The sequence below is a fragment of the Bombina bombina genome, chromosome 4 (genome assembly GCF_027579735.1).
Source record: "Bombina bombina isolate aBomBom1 chromosome 4, aBomBom1.pri, whole genome shotgun sequence".
Taxonomy (NCBI): domain Eukaryota; kingdom Metazoa; phylum Chordata; class Amphibia; order Anura; family Bombinatoridae; genus Bombina; species Bombina bombina.
Genome location: NC_069502.1, coordinates 353,637,979 through 353,654,297, shown reverse-complemented (window position 1 = coordinate 353,654,297; position 16,319 = coordinate 353,637,979). Strand labels below are relative to the sequence as shown.

Genomic DNA, 16,319 nt, shown 5'->3' with positions numbered 1-16,319 from the left:
AAAACAAATTAATACAACACACAGAGAAAACCCAGCACTCACTTACACGCTCTCAGCTAAGATTTAAAAGCAAAAATGGAAAGGTTAGTCACCGCATCTGGCCAAATGGGACAAGCTCAGGTACCACGTCAAGGTCCTCTCCAATACCTGAGACCCTAAAACAGCCACACAATGCAAGCTTTCAAATCCAAACAAACTGAAAACAAGGGAAGGGTGCACAGGAATATGTAACCACCCTAGAAATATACAAAACACGGAAGGGAACTGCACTCTCATACCGGACTGGGTACACATCCCATGACCCTGCAACATGCTCAGCCCTGGGTGCCACTGGCACTCACAGGAAGCTGTGCTGTCCACAGAGCCACAAGCAGTTAACCCCAGACAGGTCTGGGTGCAAGAACCATAGGGAAAATTACAAAACAAATTAATACAACACACAGAGAAAACCCAGCACTCACTTACAAGCTCTCAGCTAAGATTTAAAAGCAAAAATGGAAAGGTTAGTCACTGCATCTGGCCAAATGGGACAAGCTCAGGTACCACGTCAAGGTCCTCTCCAATACCTGAGACCCTAAAACAGCCACACAATGCAAGCTTTCAAATCCAAACAAACTGAAAACAAGGGAAGGGTGCACAGGAATATGTAACCACCCTAGAAATATACAAAACACGGAAGGGAACTGCACTCTCATACCGGACTGGGTACACATCCCATGACCCTGCAACATGCTCAGCCCTGGGTGCCACTGGCACTCACAGGAAGCTGTGCTGTCCACAGAGCCACAAGCAGTTAACCCCAGACAGGTCTGGGTGCAAGAACCATAGGGAAAATTACAAAACAAATTAATACAACACACAGAGAAAACCCAGCACTCACTTACAAGCTCTCAGCTAAGATTTAAAAGCAAAAATGGAAAGGTTAGTCACCGCATCTGGCCAAATGGGACAAGCTCAGGTACCACGTCAAGGTCCTCTCCAATACCTGAGACCCTAAAACAGCCACACAATGCAAGCTTTCAAATCCAAACAAACTGAAAACAAGGGAAGGGTGCACAGGAATATGTAACCACCCTAGAAATATACAAAACACGGAAGGGAACTGCACTCTCATACCGGACTGGGTACACATCCCATGACCCTGCAACATGCTCAGCCCTGGGTGCCACTGGCACTCACAGGAAGCTGTGCTGTCCACAGAGCCACAAGCAGTTAACCCCAGACAGGTCTGGGTGCAAGAACCATAGGGAAAATTACAAAACAAAATTAATACAACACACAGAGAAAACCCAGCACTCACTTACAAGCTCTCAGCTAAGATTTAAAAGCAAAAATGGAAAGGTTAGTCACCGCATCTGGCCAAATGGGACAAGCTCAGGTACCACGTCAAGGTCCTCTCCAATACCTGAGACCCTAAAACAGCCACACAATGCAAGCTTTCAAATCCAAACAAACTGAAAACAAGGGAAGGGTGCACAGGAATATGTAACCACCCTAGAAATATACAAAACACGGAAGGGAACTGCACTCTCATACCGGACTGGGTACACATCCCATGACCCTGCAACATGCTCAGCCCTGGGTGCCACTGGCACTCACAGGAAGCTGTGCTGTCCACAGAGCCACAAGCAGTTAACCCCAGACAGGTCTGGGTGCAAGAACCATAGGGAAAATTACAAAACAAATTAATACAACACACAGAGAAAACCCAGCACTCACTTACAAGCTCTCAGCTAAGATTTAAAAGCAAAAATGGAAAGGTTAGTCACCGCGGTGACTAACCTTTCCATTTTTGCTTTTAAATCTTAGCTGAGAGCTTGTAAGTGAGTGCTGGGTTTTCTCTGTGTGTTGTATTAATTTGTTTTGTAATTTTCCCTATGGTTCTTGCACCCAGACCTGTCTGGGGTTAACTGCTTGTGGCTCTGTGGACAGCACAGCTTCCTGTGAGTGCCAGTGGCACCCAGGGCTGAGCATGTTGCAGGGTCATGGGATGTGTACCCAGTCCGGTATGAGAGTGCAGTTCCCTTCCGTGTTTTGTATATTTCTAGGGTGGTTACATATTCCTGTGCACCCTTCCCTTGTTTTCAGTTTGTTTGGATTTGAAAGCTTGCATTGTGTGGCTGTTTTAGGGTCTCAGGTATTGGAGAGGACCTTGACGTGGTACCTGAGCTTGTCCCATTTGGCCAGATGCGGTGACTAACCTTTCCATTTTGCTTTTAAATCTTAGCTGAGAGCTTGTAAGTGAGTGCTGGGTTTTCTCTGTGTGTTATATATATATATATATATATATATATATATATATATATATATATATATATATATATATATATATGTGTGTGTGTGTGTGTGTGTGTGTGCGCACAAGGGAAAACAGCGCTTAAAGAATTATTTTCTAAGACAAATGGCATGTTAAAACATACATAACACAGAGAAAAACTGCAAAGCACATAAAATGTGAAATAGGTAATAGCATAAGTCCACTAATGACTTTCTGATAATGTGTGTCCCCTTACCAGATTCTACCTCAATCTGATGAGGTAAGTTGCCGCACTGCAAGGGGTAATAGGGTTCCGGTACAGGTGTGTCCGATATACTGATGAATGTCTTTTGTAGTTTCATCCACCTTTTTGTAGTAACAGAATAGCTCACATCCATCTGATAGGTACAGACTGATAAAATGGCTTCTGTTCGGCTCCTGTTGCTAGCAATTTTCATTTGCACCTAGTTAATAATAATAATATATATACTGTATATATATATATATATATATATATATATATATATATATATATATATATATATATATATAAAATTAACAGTAATGTATAGTACCTAGAAATAATGCTTGTGGATTATCTATAAATTTATTTTTGTCATATTACTATGATACCTTTTATTTAAAGCCATAATAAAGCTAAAAAAAAGTCCTTAATGTAAAATGTAACATGTTAAAAAAAGTCACAAAAATCATTGCTTCTAAAAATGTTCTAAATGTATATTAATATTTAATGAGTCTTTATGCATCATCATATATTGTTTCATCTGTTGCTCTTGATTCCATTTTGCAAATGTCATTATATTTCATGAAATTATAGTTCGGAACTCTTTACTCCAGTAAAGAATATGACATGTTTTGATAGCATAATATAAATCATATTTAAAAAATACATTTTAAAATATGCCTTTTTTTTCTTCAACATCAGTTTGATAATATTTTATAGATACTGATCTGAGAATCCACTAGTTACAGCTACTAAATCATTTACCATTTTATTTTGGCAATTTAATATATCTGGTTTAGTTTATTTTTTTCCTTTTTTAGAACCATCTCATTTTGGATTTAAAACAGATTTATCCTTTGCTTTTTTTATTTAATTATTTTACTTTATTAAGAAATGTGTATTTCTGTGTTCTCTGACAGGGACTTAATCCATTGTTTTAACTGAGGTTTATCTCCAAATGTTGTCATTTTTATGATAATGTTTAATACCTACATAGACCTCATCCACAATTCATCACATAATGGTTCTTTTTATTCCAAGATTAATGGCACTGTATACTTTAAGACAGAAATATCTTTGATTTCCCATAACCCTCTTTATCACAATGTCAATAAACAGTATTTGTTGCCTGGTCTTCATATTGCACACTTATAAGGCCAGTAGAAAGACAGTTGGGACTAATTAGTTTTCCCATAAAAAATATTTTCACTGCCTGAAAACAAAAGCTGTGTATTCCTTCTGAGAGCTAGCTGACAAGGTCTAAACATGGACAGCAGGAATTACTTATAACATGTTATATTCATAACAAGGATATAAAAAAATTACAATTTTTGAAATGTTGGGGCATGTTAAAAAGTAATATTTTACCATAAATAATAATAATAATAATAATATACACTTCTGTGTGCAATAATGAAAGATACTGAATGTCTTCCAAATGTAAATTATTACTATTGTGTTTTAAAGCTCTGACAAACTTGGCATCACTGGGTACATAAGGTTAAACAATGACACAATTTCATGGTCAAAATGCAGATACATAAAACTGACTAAGCAAACAAATCAATAGATGATGATGAAGACCCTGTTCAAAATAACTTATAGTCTACAAGTTTGAGACTTCAGGTGTGGGGTATTTTTTTAACATGAAGTGTAGTTTCAGCAGTTACACATGTAAGTTCTAGATTTACCTTGTCGGTATGGTTGAGGAGGAACTTTCAGAGGACAGATGGTAGCCCCTCTAAATAGATGGTTTATTAGACTGCAAGAATTTATACAATGTTAGAAATGATGGAGCATAGTAGAGAGTTCCAGAGAATACCAGCAGTATGTGAGAATCTTGGAGATGGGAAGGGGAATAATAAGGGTGGATAAAGATAAGTCAGAAGTTGATCAAAGAAGGTGGTTTAGGGAATATTTTGAGATACTTGATAAAATATAGTTGGGTGTAATCTTGTTAAGAGCTTTTTTAGGCTAGAGTCAATATTTTAATTATATTTTAAATTAAAGGCCCCATATATTAAAAGACGTGCAGACAGCTTTTCAACTTGAGAAGCTGTCCACATGTCTTTGCTGCATATGGGCAGTGGATCTGTTCGTCTGCTGGCCCATATCCATCATTACACACTCTGCTGAGTGTGTAATGCCTAGCCCTTGACTCATGCGACTGGCAATACCCCTTGACTCATGCGATTGTCAATCACCAAGAGCGACCAATCTCTCTGTGATTTTGCTTCGCTACCACAGAGGTGGTGCCAGTGTTGGAACTGGATATATGTTTTACACTCATATCTATTCACTATTAGGTTCAGGGATACTTTGAGCAAATTCAGATTCAACATAGGAGTAATGTACAACAGTGTTCTTATGTTAAGGGAATGGGAATTACTGTTTATTTTTTCAATAATTGCAAGGGAGCCATTGTCACATGTATTTATTTATTTAATTTTTTCATAAAGGCTTTTTTTTCAAAGGCACTTATCTTTAGGACTTTTATCTTCGATTACAATATTTGAATATAACCTTGTTCAACCCTGCCTAAATGAGCAAATATAATTTCTAGGGTAAATAATTAAAACTAATTCAGCTAAATCAAACCATAGAGAGTGGTGCCTAGGATATGTATGAAACTTAGATACTCGAGATCATGGTCACAAGAGCTGCTGGTGCAACGCTGCCCCCTGCAGACTCGCGGCCAATCGGCCGCCAGCAGGGGGGTGTCAATCAACCCGATCGTACTCGATCGGGTTGAATTCCAGCGATGTCTGTCTGCCTGCTCAGAGCAGGCAGACAGGGTTATGGAGCAGCGGTCTTTGTGACCGCTGCTTCATAACTGCTGTTTCTGGCAAGCCTGCAGGCTTGCCAGAAACACGGGGCATCAAGCTCCATTCGGAGCTTGATAGATAGGCCCCGAAGTGTCTTTTTATATAATATTCAATAAACTAGTTGTTTAAATAATGTATTTTCTAATTACTTTTTATTAGTGTATGTTATTAACATCAAGACAAAAAATCCATGTTAAATATATTTGTATTTTTTTTTTTTTTAGGAACCATAGAGAATGGAAATTATGTTTTTTATGAGTTTTCTGTTTCTTCTGTGAGTATACAGGATTTTATACAGGCTGAAATGTACATCATATGAATAAAGTACCTTGACAGAAAAATATTTGAAGGGGCATGGAAGTACAAATAATTAAAAAAAATCCACTTGACACATAGGGGCCAATTTATGAAGCAGTCAAGCTGCTTATTCCGCAAAAAGTCTTTGAGGCTCGCTGGAATCAGGAGTTAAGAAGAAGCGGTTATAAGACCACTGCTCCTTAACTTGTCTGCCACCACTGAGGCGGCAGACAGCAATCATCCCGATCGGATACGATCGGGATGATTGACACCCCCTGCTAGCAGCTGATTGGCCGCAAATGTGCTGTCGGCATTTATTGATGTTGGGCGGACATGATCCACTACAGAGGATCATATCCTCCCGACAGTTGATAAATCGGCTCCGTATTTTCAAATGTAACACTTTTTATTTTTAATTTGTTGGTCCCCTAATTTATACAGTGGCTCTTTTCAATGAGAGCGTACTTCAGTTTGTTCGGTAGTATGCACATGCTGTGAGGATTATATGGCAGAATTTCTAAAAAAAAAATTATTGTGTTTAATGCTGTTGATGCATATAGTGCTCAACACACATGGACACTCCTGAGTATGCTTTAGGATATCATTATGGAAAAGAGCTAAGCTCCAACAAAGAAGAATAATAGAAAGAGGGTAATTTAATACCAATTTGAATTTGTTTTTTAAATTGTATATGTGTCTTAATTGTGTCCATTTAACTTCCACAAGTTCAAAGTTTTAGAAAGCATTACACAAATATTTTACACACAAAAAAACTTTTTTTATTTTTATTTACGTATAAGGCTTATTTGTCCTAGAATATATGGTAAAGAATTAAAGTAACATTTTTGACATTGTGAGGCCCATTTATCAAGCTCCGAATGGAGCTTGAGGGCCCGTGTTTCTGGTGAAGTCTTCAGACCGCTGCTCCATAACCTGTCCGTCTGCTCTGATGAGGCGGACATTAATCGCCACAATTCAACCTGATCAAGTACGATCGGGTTGATTGACACCTCCCTGCTGGTGGCCCATTGGCCGCAAGTCTGCAGGGGGTGGCGTTGCACCAGCAGCTCTTGTGAGCTGCTGGTGCAATGCTGAATACGGAGAGCGTATTGCTCTCCGTATTCAGCGATGTCTGTCGGACCTGATCCGCACTATCGGATCAGGTCTGACAGACATTGGATTATTCGGCCTCACAGTGTGTATAGTATATTTCAGGAACTAAGTGCTACATTAAAAAATAACTGTATTCAAAACTGTATTCACAGTGCATAATTAAATGTGTAGGAAAGTCTGTTTTAAGTTTTATGTCCCTTTAGCATTATAGCTGAGTAGAAAAAAGAAAACAAATGGTTGAAATAAAAGTAAAAAAAAAAGAAACAAGACAGTTAAAGCATTCTAAACACACATTTTTTTCTCTCATGATTCAGATAGAGCATGCAATTTTAAATAGCTTTCTAATATACTTCTATTATAATTTTTTCTTCGTTCTCTTGCTATCTTTATGTTAAAAAGCAGGAATAAATGCTTTGGAGCCAGCCCATTTTAGGTTGCGGACCTGGGTTACACTTGCTGATTGGATGGCTAAATGCAGGCACCAATCAGCAAGACCTATCCAGGGTAGTGAACAAAAAATAGGCCGGCTTCAAAGCTTTCATTTCTGCCTTTTCAAATAAAGATAGCAAGAGAACAAAGAACATTTGATAATAGGAGTGAATTATAAAGTTGTTTAAAATTGCATGCTCTATCTGAATCTTGATAGAAAAAAAATGGGTTAATTATCCCTTTACGGAGAAAAATATGCCTGCTGAGCAAATAAAAATCAGCAAAAAGACAGATAACACAAGCTCAAAGGATGAAAAAGAGAGAAAGAATATAGGAAATAGACAATGTTATGCTTATTAATCTAGGATGTTGACATAAAAATATAAAAATATCTATTTCATATAGTATGAAATAGTGCCATTAATGTATATATTGTGTAAATTGTGGCATGTTTAAATGAGTAATAAATGAATGATGCAATTCCTTCTAAACAATATTCAGCAGTCAATATTTTGGATGTTAACTCCTTCACTACCGGGAATTTCAGAGAAAAACTTAGCCAAAAGAATTCTTTTTGCTATAACTCACTTTAAACAGAAATAGAGCCTTTGTTTTTTTGTATTTTTGTTTTTTTATTTACCAAGGAAATATATATATATTTAAATTAGACAATCTAAAGTATTAATCTATGCCCCTTTTGAAATATTTGATGCTATTTGGTCGCCAAATACAATCATATAAAAAAATTGCAAACTTTGGGTTTCTTACTAGAATTATTAACTGCAGTCATAAAATAAATGGTTGTAAAAGCTTGTCTCAGATCCCTTTTGTTCAGAAATAGCAGACATGCTTGGCTTTGCCATTATTATTTTTTTTGCAATTAGAAGGCCTCTATATGCAGCTACGCACCACACTTCTGAAACTCCCAGCAGGAAATGGTTAATCAGATTAATATTTGTAAGGTTAATATTTGCTCTAGTGTATGGATTACCTTTTCCCTGATCCCTGCCAAACACCTCTCTTACCCCCCCCCCCCCCCCCCCCCCCACCAATATGCAGTTTAGGGCTTTTTTTATGTATTTGTTTTTAAATATTTAGGGTTCCCTTCTCTTCCTCCCACCTCCCTGGCACCCCCCAAACAGCTCTTTAACCCTACCACTGCTATCCACCAGACTAGCTGCCAGTAACACATTACTTTCGTTATTATGTATTGCTTTATTTTATCTTTAATTTCTTTTTTTGTTTTCATTAGCGTAGGGCCCCTCATCTTCCCCCCTCCAATATCACTTTTTTTATGTAGTCTAGGGCCTCATCCCTCCATCTCCCTTCCAAATCACTTTCCCGTAGTGTAGGGTGCCTGTCCTTCCCTCCCCCCTCCTCTCTGGGCTGCCCACCTGCCTGCCTCCTTCCCTCCCATGGCACCTACTTGACACCAACATATGATCATATTAGAGAGTGACAAAGATAGAGTATCTTTAACGCAATCTGGCTTAATATGAAGGCAGATGCCTTCTGCCTTCAGATGCCGTCTCTGATGTCTAAGCTGACAGCAGGAACCACAAAATGCGCCTCTGTGTTGAATGTAGGTACTATGTCAACACAGTACGCTGGGCAAAGTATTGTAATGACATAGTGCCTAGTTCAATTGGCGCAAGGGTAACCATTTGCATAGTAAATGATGTAACCATTTGTTGTAACCATTTGCATAGTAAATGATGTAACCATTTGTTGTAACCATTTGCATAGTAAATGATGTAACCATTTGTTGTAACCATTTGCATAGTAAATGATGTAACCATTTGTTGTAACCATTTGCATAGTAAAACATTTTATAGAATTATGTAGCTGTTCTCTGAATAACAATGTTCTTGTAATTGCATGGTTAGAGATAAACTAATCGTCGTTATTATTTTAAAAGGATATTAATACCAAATTTTTTCTTTCATGATTTAGATAGAGAATGCAATTTTAAACAACTTTGTAATTTACTACTATATTCAATGTGTCTTTATTCTCTTGGTATCTTTTGTTAAAAATCAGGAAGGTATGCTTAGGAGCTGGCCTATTTCTGGTGCACTATATGCCAGCAATTTTGCAAGAATGTCATCCATATGCACAAAAGCACTTGTTGGCACACTATTTCCTACCATGTAGTGCTTCAGATGCCTACCTAGGTATCTCTTCAACACATGCTGTACTCTATGCTCAATCTGAATCATGAAAGAAAAATGTTGGGTTTCTGCCCCTTTAAGGGTAAGATGCAATATAGCTTTGTTTTATGATGTATTGTTTTTTTACTTTTCAGAAAAAATTAACCATGGCAGCAACCAATGCAAAATATGCAGATCCCAATAATCTATTTTTTGATGAAATAAAAATATTGGGAGTTTCTCTGAGAGCTAGCTCTGTTACTGTGAAGAAAAATGATGTTATACAAACAATAACTCCATCAATAAACTATGATCCTTCTAACAAGGTATTTACAAATAAGATTTTTTTTCTTTGTAAATTCTATTGTCTTTCTAATGATAAATGTGTTTGTCTTTATAAACTGGTTTCAGATTTAGTTCATCTATTAGCAGTGATGTTTCCAGAGATTATGTTTTAAAGGGACATTCCAGTCAAAATTTAAATGCACATACATGAATTACATTTTTGGGTAAAAACATATTTGCAACATACACGTATAGGCAAAAAATGTGTCTAGTAAAATGTATCACTGTTCTAGTGTTAACATTTTTCTGTGCATATGAAGCATAACTAGATATTCTCAGTGCACCAGCATTTAAAATACTGCAGCTGCTCAGAGTACCAGTGGGGCTTGTATCATGTTAGCAATTAAAAAATTGATTATCAGATAGTACAAGCAACTTAGGCTCTCTGAGCAAGTGTTCAGTTTAAAAAACTGGTGCACGTGCATACACTTTCAAACAGCTTTAACTTTTATTAGAAGCATTTTTGCTAATACAGGTATATTACAAAACTGCATCTATTCAAAACTGAAATGCATAAATGTGGATTCCAATTTTGGACAGAATGTCCCTGTAAGGAAGTAAACACTGACTATTACTATAGCTCTCCATTCAGGGGCCAGGATGCTGAAAGGGAGCCCCATGAGTGAAGTTTCTTGTGTTCATAGGAGGAATTGTGGTGGGTGGGGACAAAGCTGTGGATGTTGTCTGTATAGAGCTGGCGGCTCATTGGTCATTAGTGTTACTATGTGTTCAATGGGATTGTATTCTGGGGGATGTGGTTAGACAGTGAATGACAACAGCAACAAGGTTCAATTTTATTCGGACCACATTAGAAAAAAAATTCCCAACGGGGTACAAGCAAAGAGATTGTGCTGATTTAGGGGTTCTGCATGTTCCTTTAGAACCCCATTGTTTTAATTTGAAAAACGGATAAGGTAATATTGCTAAACATCTTACAGAACTCAGTAAGCTACTAAAGAAAAGCTGAGTTTTGAAAATAAGCTATTAGTTCCATTCATTTCATATTATTTGCCATAAAATAATTGTGTTACAACATATTGTGGAAACAAATGAAAGAAAAATGTAAAATACTTATATTTATTTCTATATCTATAGGTTCTTCTCATAAGTGGTCTTCGTTTGACACTAGGAGAAAATTACACCGTAGAATGGAATGAAGTTCCAAATAGTGACTTAGAACGTTTTGATTGTCATCCTGAGCCAGGTGCTTCTCAGCAGGCTTGTATAGACCGTGGCTGCATATGGGAGGTTTGTGCATTTCAACTTTAAAAAGTAGAGAAAACAATAATATACATTATTACACTTCTCACATTAAAAATAAATCACACTGCTTACAGATTTTATACAATGCACACATAATATTATAAATTACATAAATGTATTTAATAAATATATGAATAATGCATAATGCATATCTATCTATTTATCTGTCTATCTATCTATCTATCTATCTATCTATCTACCATCTATATATCCAAATATTATAGTTAAATCATTATTTTTCAAATTCTAAGTCTTATGAATAATGTGTATGGAGAACACCATCCATTATTAGTATTTAACAAATGTCTATGACCTATATTATACTATCAGGCTTCTATGAGGTAGAAGCAGATGAGTATAAATTTAGACTTTTTCCTGTTTTTATATGTTAGTGGACAAGTACCTTTTTCTCCCAGGTCTAGATATATAAAAAAGGAATAGTGTAAAGTAGAGAGGGGGTTAAATACAAAAACAGGGGCGCGATCCGATATCGATCGCAGTTTGCGGCGCAAGCGAGGGAACCGGCGTCGCCCGCAGTTTCAGCTCGCAACTCGAGCCATCCCATATAAGTCGCCGTCAGATGCTAACGTGCCGTAAGTCTCACAAACCAGCGATGTCCAGAAATCTGCGTAAGTACAAATTTCTGGCGTCGCCAGTGACTTGCGGCACGTTAGAAACTGCCGGCGCCTATAAAACCTGACTAAAGTTTAAAACACCCGCACTGTCTAACATGCCTCCCTAACATAGCCCGCACTGTCTAACACACCTCCCTAACATAGCCCGCACTGTCTAACACGCCTCCCTAACATAGCCCGCACTGTCTAACCCTCTATCCGCTATCCCCCCTCACTAGCCTAACAATAAAAAAGCTATTAACCCCTAAACCGCCGCTCCTTTACCCCGCCGCAACCTAATAAAGTTATTAACCCCTAAACCGCCGCTCCCGTACCCCGCCGCCAGCTATATTATATCTATAACCCCATAAAGTGAGCCCCTAACACCGACGCCATCTATATTAAAATTATTAACCCCTAATGTAAGCCCCTTACACCGCCGCCATCTCTATTAAAATGATTAACCCCTAATTTAATCTACCTACCCCGCCGCCAGCTATATTATCTATATTAACCCTAAGTATATTATAGTTAATATAGGTATTACATTATATATATTAACTATATTAACCCTAATTATATTAGGGTTAATATAGTTAATATAGTTACTATAGTATTTATATTAACTATATTAACTCTATCTAACCCTAACTAAATTTATATTAAATTAATCTAATTCATTTATAAACTAAAATATTCCTATTTAAATCTAAATACTTACCTATAAAATAAACCCTAAGATAGCTACAATATAATTAATAATTACATTGTAGCTATGTTAGGGTTAATATTTATTTTACAGGTAAATTGTTAATTATTTTAACTAGGTATAATAGATATTAAATAGTTATTAACTATTTAATATCTACCTAGTTAAAATAATTACCCAATTACCTGTAAAATAAATCCTAACCTAAGTTACAAATACACCTACACTATCAATAAATTTAATAAACTACAAACATCTATCTAAAAATACAATTAAATTAACTAAACTAAATTACAAAAAATAAAAAAAAGATTACAAGATATTTAAGCTAATTACACCTATTCTAAGCCCCCTAATAAAATAATAAACCCCCAAAATTAAAAAAAATTCCCTGCCCTATTCTAAATTCAACAAATTTCAAAGCTCTTTACCTTACCAGCCCTTAAAAGGGCCTTTTGTGGGGCATGCCCCAAAGAATTCAGCTCTTTTGCATACAACAAATACAATACCCCCCCATTACAACCCACCACCCACATACCCCTATTCTAAACCCACCCAAACCCCCCTTAAAAAAGCCTAACACTACCCCCCTGAAGATCTCCCTACCTTGTCTTCACCACACCGGGCCGAACTCCTGATCCGATCCGGGCGATGTCTTCCTCCAAGCGGCAAAGAAGAATTCTTCCTCCGGCGATGTCATCCTCCAAGCGGCAAAGAAGAATTCTTCCTCCGGCGACGTCTTCCTCCAAGCGGCAGCAAAGTCTTCATTCTTCCGGCGGCATCTTCAATCTTCTTTCTTCGCTCCGCCGCCGCGGAGCATCCATCCCGGCCGACTGCTGAACTTGGAATGAGGTACCTTTAAATGACGTCATCCAAGATGGCGTCCGCCGAATTCCGATTGGCTGATAGGATTCTATCAGCCAATCGGAATTAATTTAGAAAAATCTGATTGGCTGATTGAATCAGCCAATCAGATTCAAGTTCAATCCGATTGGCTGATCCAATCAGCCTATCAGATTGAGCTCGCATTCTATTGGCTGATCGGAACAGCCAATAGAATGCGAGCTCAATCTGATTGGCTGATTGGATCAGCCAATCGGATTGAACTTGAATCTGATTGGCTGATTCAATCAGCCAATCAGATTTTTTTAACTTAATTCCGATTGGCTGATAGAATCCTATCAGCCAATCGGAATTCGGCGGACGCCATCTTGGATGACATCATTTAAAGGTACCTTATTCCAAGTTCAGCAGTCGGCCGGGATGGATGCTCCGCAGCGGCGGAGCGAAGAAAGAAGATTGAAGATGCCGCCGGAAGAATGAAGACTTTGCTGCCGCTTGGAGGAAGACGTCGCCGGAGGAAGAATTCTTCTTTGCCGCTTGGAGGATGACATCGCCGGAGGAAGAATTCTTCTTTGCCGCTTGGAGGAAGACATCGCCCGGATCGGATCAGGAGTTCGGCCCGGTGTGGTGAAGACAAGGTAGGGAGATCTTCAGGGGGGTAGTGTTAGGCTTTTTTAAGGGGGGGTTTGGGTGGGTTTAGAATAGGGGTATGTGGGTGGTGGGTTGTAATGGGGGTGGGGTATTGTATTTGTTGTATGCAAAAGAGCTGAATTCTTTGGGGCATGCCCCACAAAAGGCCCTTTTAAGGGCTGGTAAGGTAAAGAGCTTTGAAATTTGTTGAATTTAGAATAGGGCAGGGAATTTTTTTAATTTTGGGGGTTTATTATTTTATTAGGGGGCTTAGAATAGGTGTAATTAGCTTAAATATCTTGTAATCTTTTTTTTATTTTTGTAATTTAGTGTTTGTTTTTTTTTGTAATTTAGTTTAGTTAATTTAATTGTATTTTTAGATAGATGTTTGTAGTTTATTAAATTTATTGATAGTGTAGGTGTATTTGTAACTTAGGTTAGGATTTATTTTACAGGTAATTGGGTAATTATTTTAACTAGGTAGATATTAAATAGTTAATAACTATTTAATATCTATTATACCTAGTTAAAATAATTAACAATTTACCTGTAAAAATAAATATTAACCCTAACATAGCTACAATGTAATTATTAATTATATTGTAGCTATCTTAGGGTTTATTTTATAGGTAAGTATTTAGATTTAAATAGGAATATTTTAGTTTATAAATGAATTAGATTAATTTAATATAATTTAGTTAGGGTTAGATAGAGTTAATATAGTTAATATAAATACTATAGTAACTATATTAACTATATTAACCCTAATATAATTAGGGTTAATATAGTTAATATATATAATGTAATACCTATATTAACTATAATATACTTAGGGTTAATATAGATAATATAGCTGGCGGCGGGGTAGGTAGATTAAATTAGGGGTTAATCATTTTAATAGAGATGGCGGCGGTGTAAGGGGCTTACATTAGGGGTTAATAATTTTTATATAGGTGGCGGCGGTGTAAGGGGTCAGATTAGGGGATAGATAAGGTAGATGGCGGCGGTTTTAGAGGCTCACAGTAGGGGGTTAGTTTATGTAGATGGCGGCGGGGTCCGGGAGCGGCGGTTTAGGGGGTAATAACTTTATTAGGGATTTCGGGGGGGGGGGGGGATCGCGGTTGACAGGGAGATAGACATTGCACATGCGTTAGGTGTTAGGTTTATTTTAGCAGATCGCGGTTGACAGGGAGATAGACATTGCGCATGCGTTAGGTGTTAGGTTTATTTTAGCAGCCAGTTTAGGGAGTTACGGGGCTCCAATAGTCAGCGTAAGGCTTCTTACGGCTGCTTTTTGTGGCGAGGTGAAAATGGAGTAAGTTTTCTCCATTTTCGCCACGTAAGTCCTTACGCTGCATATTGGATACCAAACTGCGCTGGTTTGGTATACCTGCCTATGGCCCAAAAAACTACGGGCGACGGCAGAAATATACGCGCGTAACTTCTAGGTTACGCCGTATATAGGATACCAAATCAGCGTAAATATTGGCGTCGCCGGCTTTTGCGGGCGACGCTTTATATCGGATCGACCCCCAGAAGTATACATAGATAAAAGTAGTTAATGCTGTCTCCTAGTACCCCCTTCATCCACAATAGCTTAAAGGGACAGTGCACTGTAAAATTGTTTTTCCATAAATGTATTTTAAATGACTTGTTATACCAACTGCAGAGTATAAAATATTTGAGAAATTGCATTTTCGGGTTTATTTGTGTATATGAAGTAGCTGGTTTTGTGCTTTTAAACCACAGCCTATTACAATGGGTTGAGCTTCAGGTAATATCAGATCTCATTATGTTATCACTTTTATGTACACAGGCTTGCTTCCTTATCTTATATTTGTCTGGAGAACCAAAGCTCAATACATAGAGAGAACAATGGAAAATTATCATTTTATTACTTAACTATCATGCCCCCCACTGAGGGTGTAATCTCTTCTGCTGGCTGTGTTTACTTAGGCTTGTCAATAGCGTATACGCCAGTATCAAAACTTTCAGTATAGGTTGGGAAACCACAAGCTAAATCAGCTATTTCAAATGCTGAAATAGGAGTAAAGGAGCCACTTGCAACCAATTTAATACACTCTAGCAGGTAAAAAGGATCATTGGGAATAATTTAAAGGGGAGAAAGTTTTTGGGTGAACTGTCCCTTTAATGCTAAACATGTAGAACCTCCTATTTCAGAATAAACACTCCATGTGTTAGTAAATTAGCTCCTTGTTTAAACATTCCATGTGATAGTAAATTAGTTCCTAGGGATACAATTAAACTTGAGAGATTTTTATCAGTGAATATTATTTTTTTACTTTTACTTTGCAGCCAATAAATGATAGTGCCATGTAAAAGTCTTCCCTTTGGGAGCCAAAGAGTTAATGAGTACAATTCTGTTACAGAGGTTAAAAATATAGCAAATTATTTTCACAGAGGAAGCTCTTAGGGAGTCATGTCACTCATCATTGTGTTTAAATTTTCATCCTTAATGCAGTGTCACATCATTTTATAATCAACTACAATAAACAGAAGACAATTTTAGATCAGCACTATATATATATTGTAAACAGCTATTACATTTTTTTTTTCAATGAATTAAGAAAAAAAAAACT

At 37.3% G+C, this 16,319-nt stretch overlaps 1 protein-coding gene across 1 annotated transcript in view; it reads left to right on the top strand.

The window, feature by feature from the left end:
• Positions 1-16,319, top strand: part of MGAM (maltase-glucoamylase) — a 300,259-nt gene that overhangs the window by 136,178 nt on the left and 147,762 nt on the right. The window contains exons 23-25 of the mRNA XM_053710109.1: positions 5,551-5,600; positions 9,471-9,641; positions 10,756-10,908. Of these exons, the coding sequence (XP_053566084.1) occupies positions 5,551-5,600; positions 9,471-9,641; positions 10,756-10,908 (374 nt within the window). The remainder of the gene's footprint in view (positions 1-5,550; positions 5,601-9,470; positions 9,642-10,755; positions 10,909-16,319) is intronic.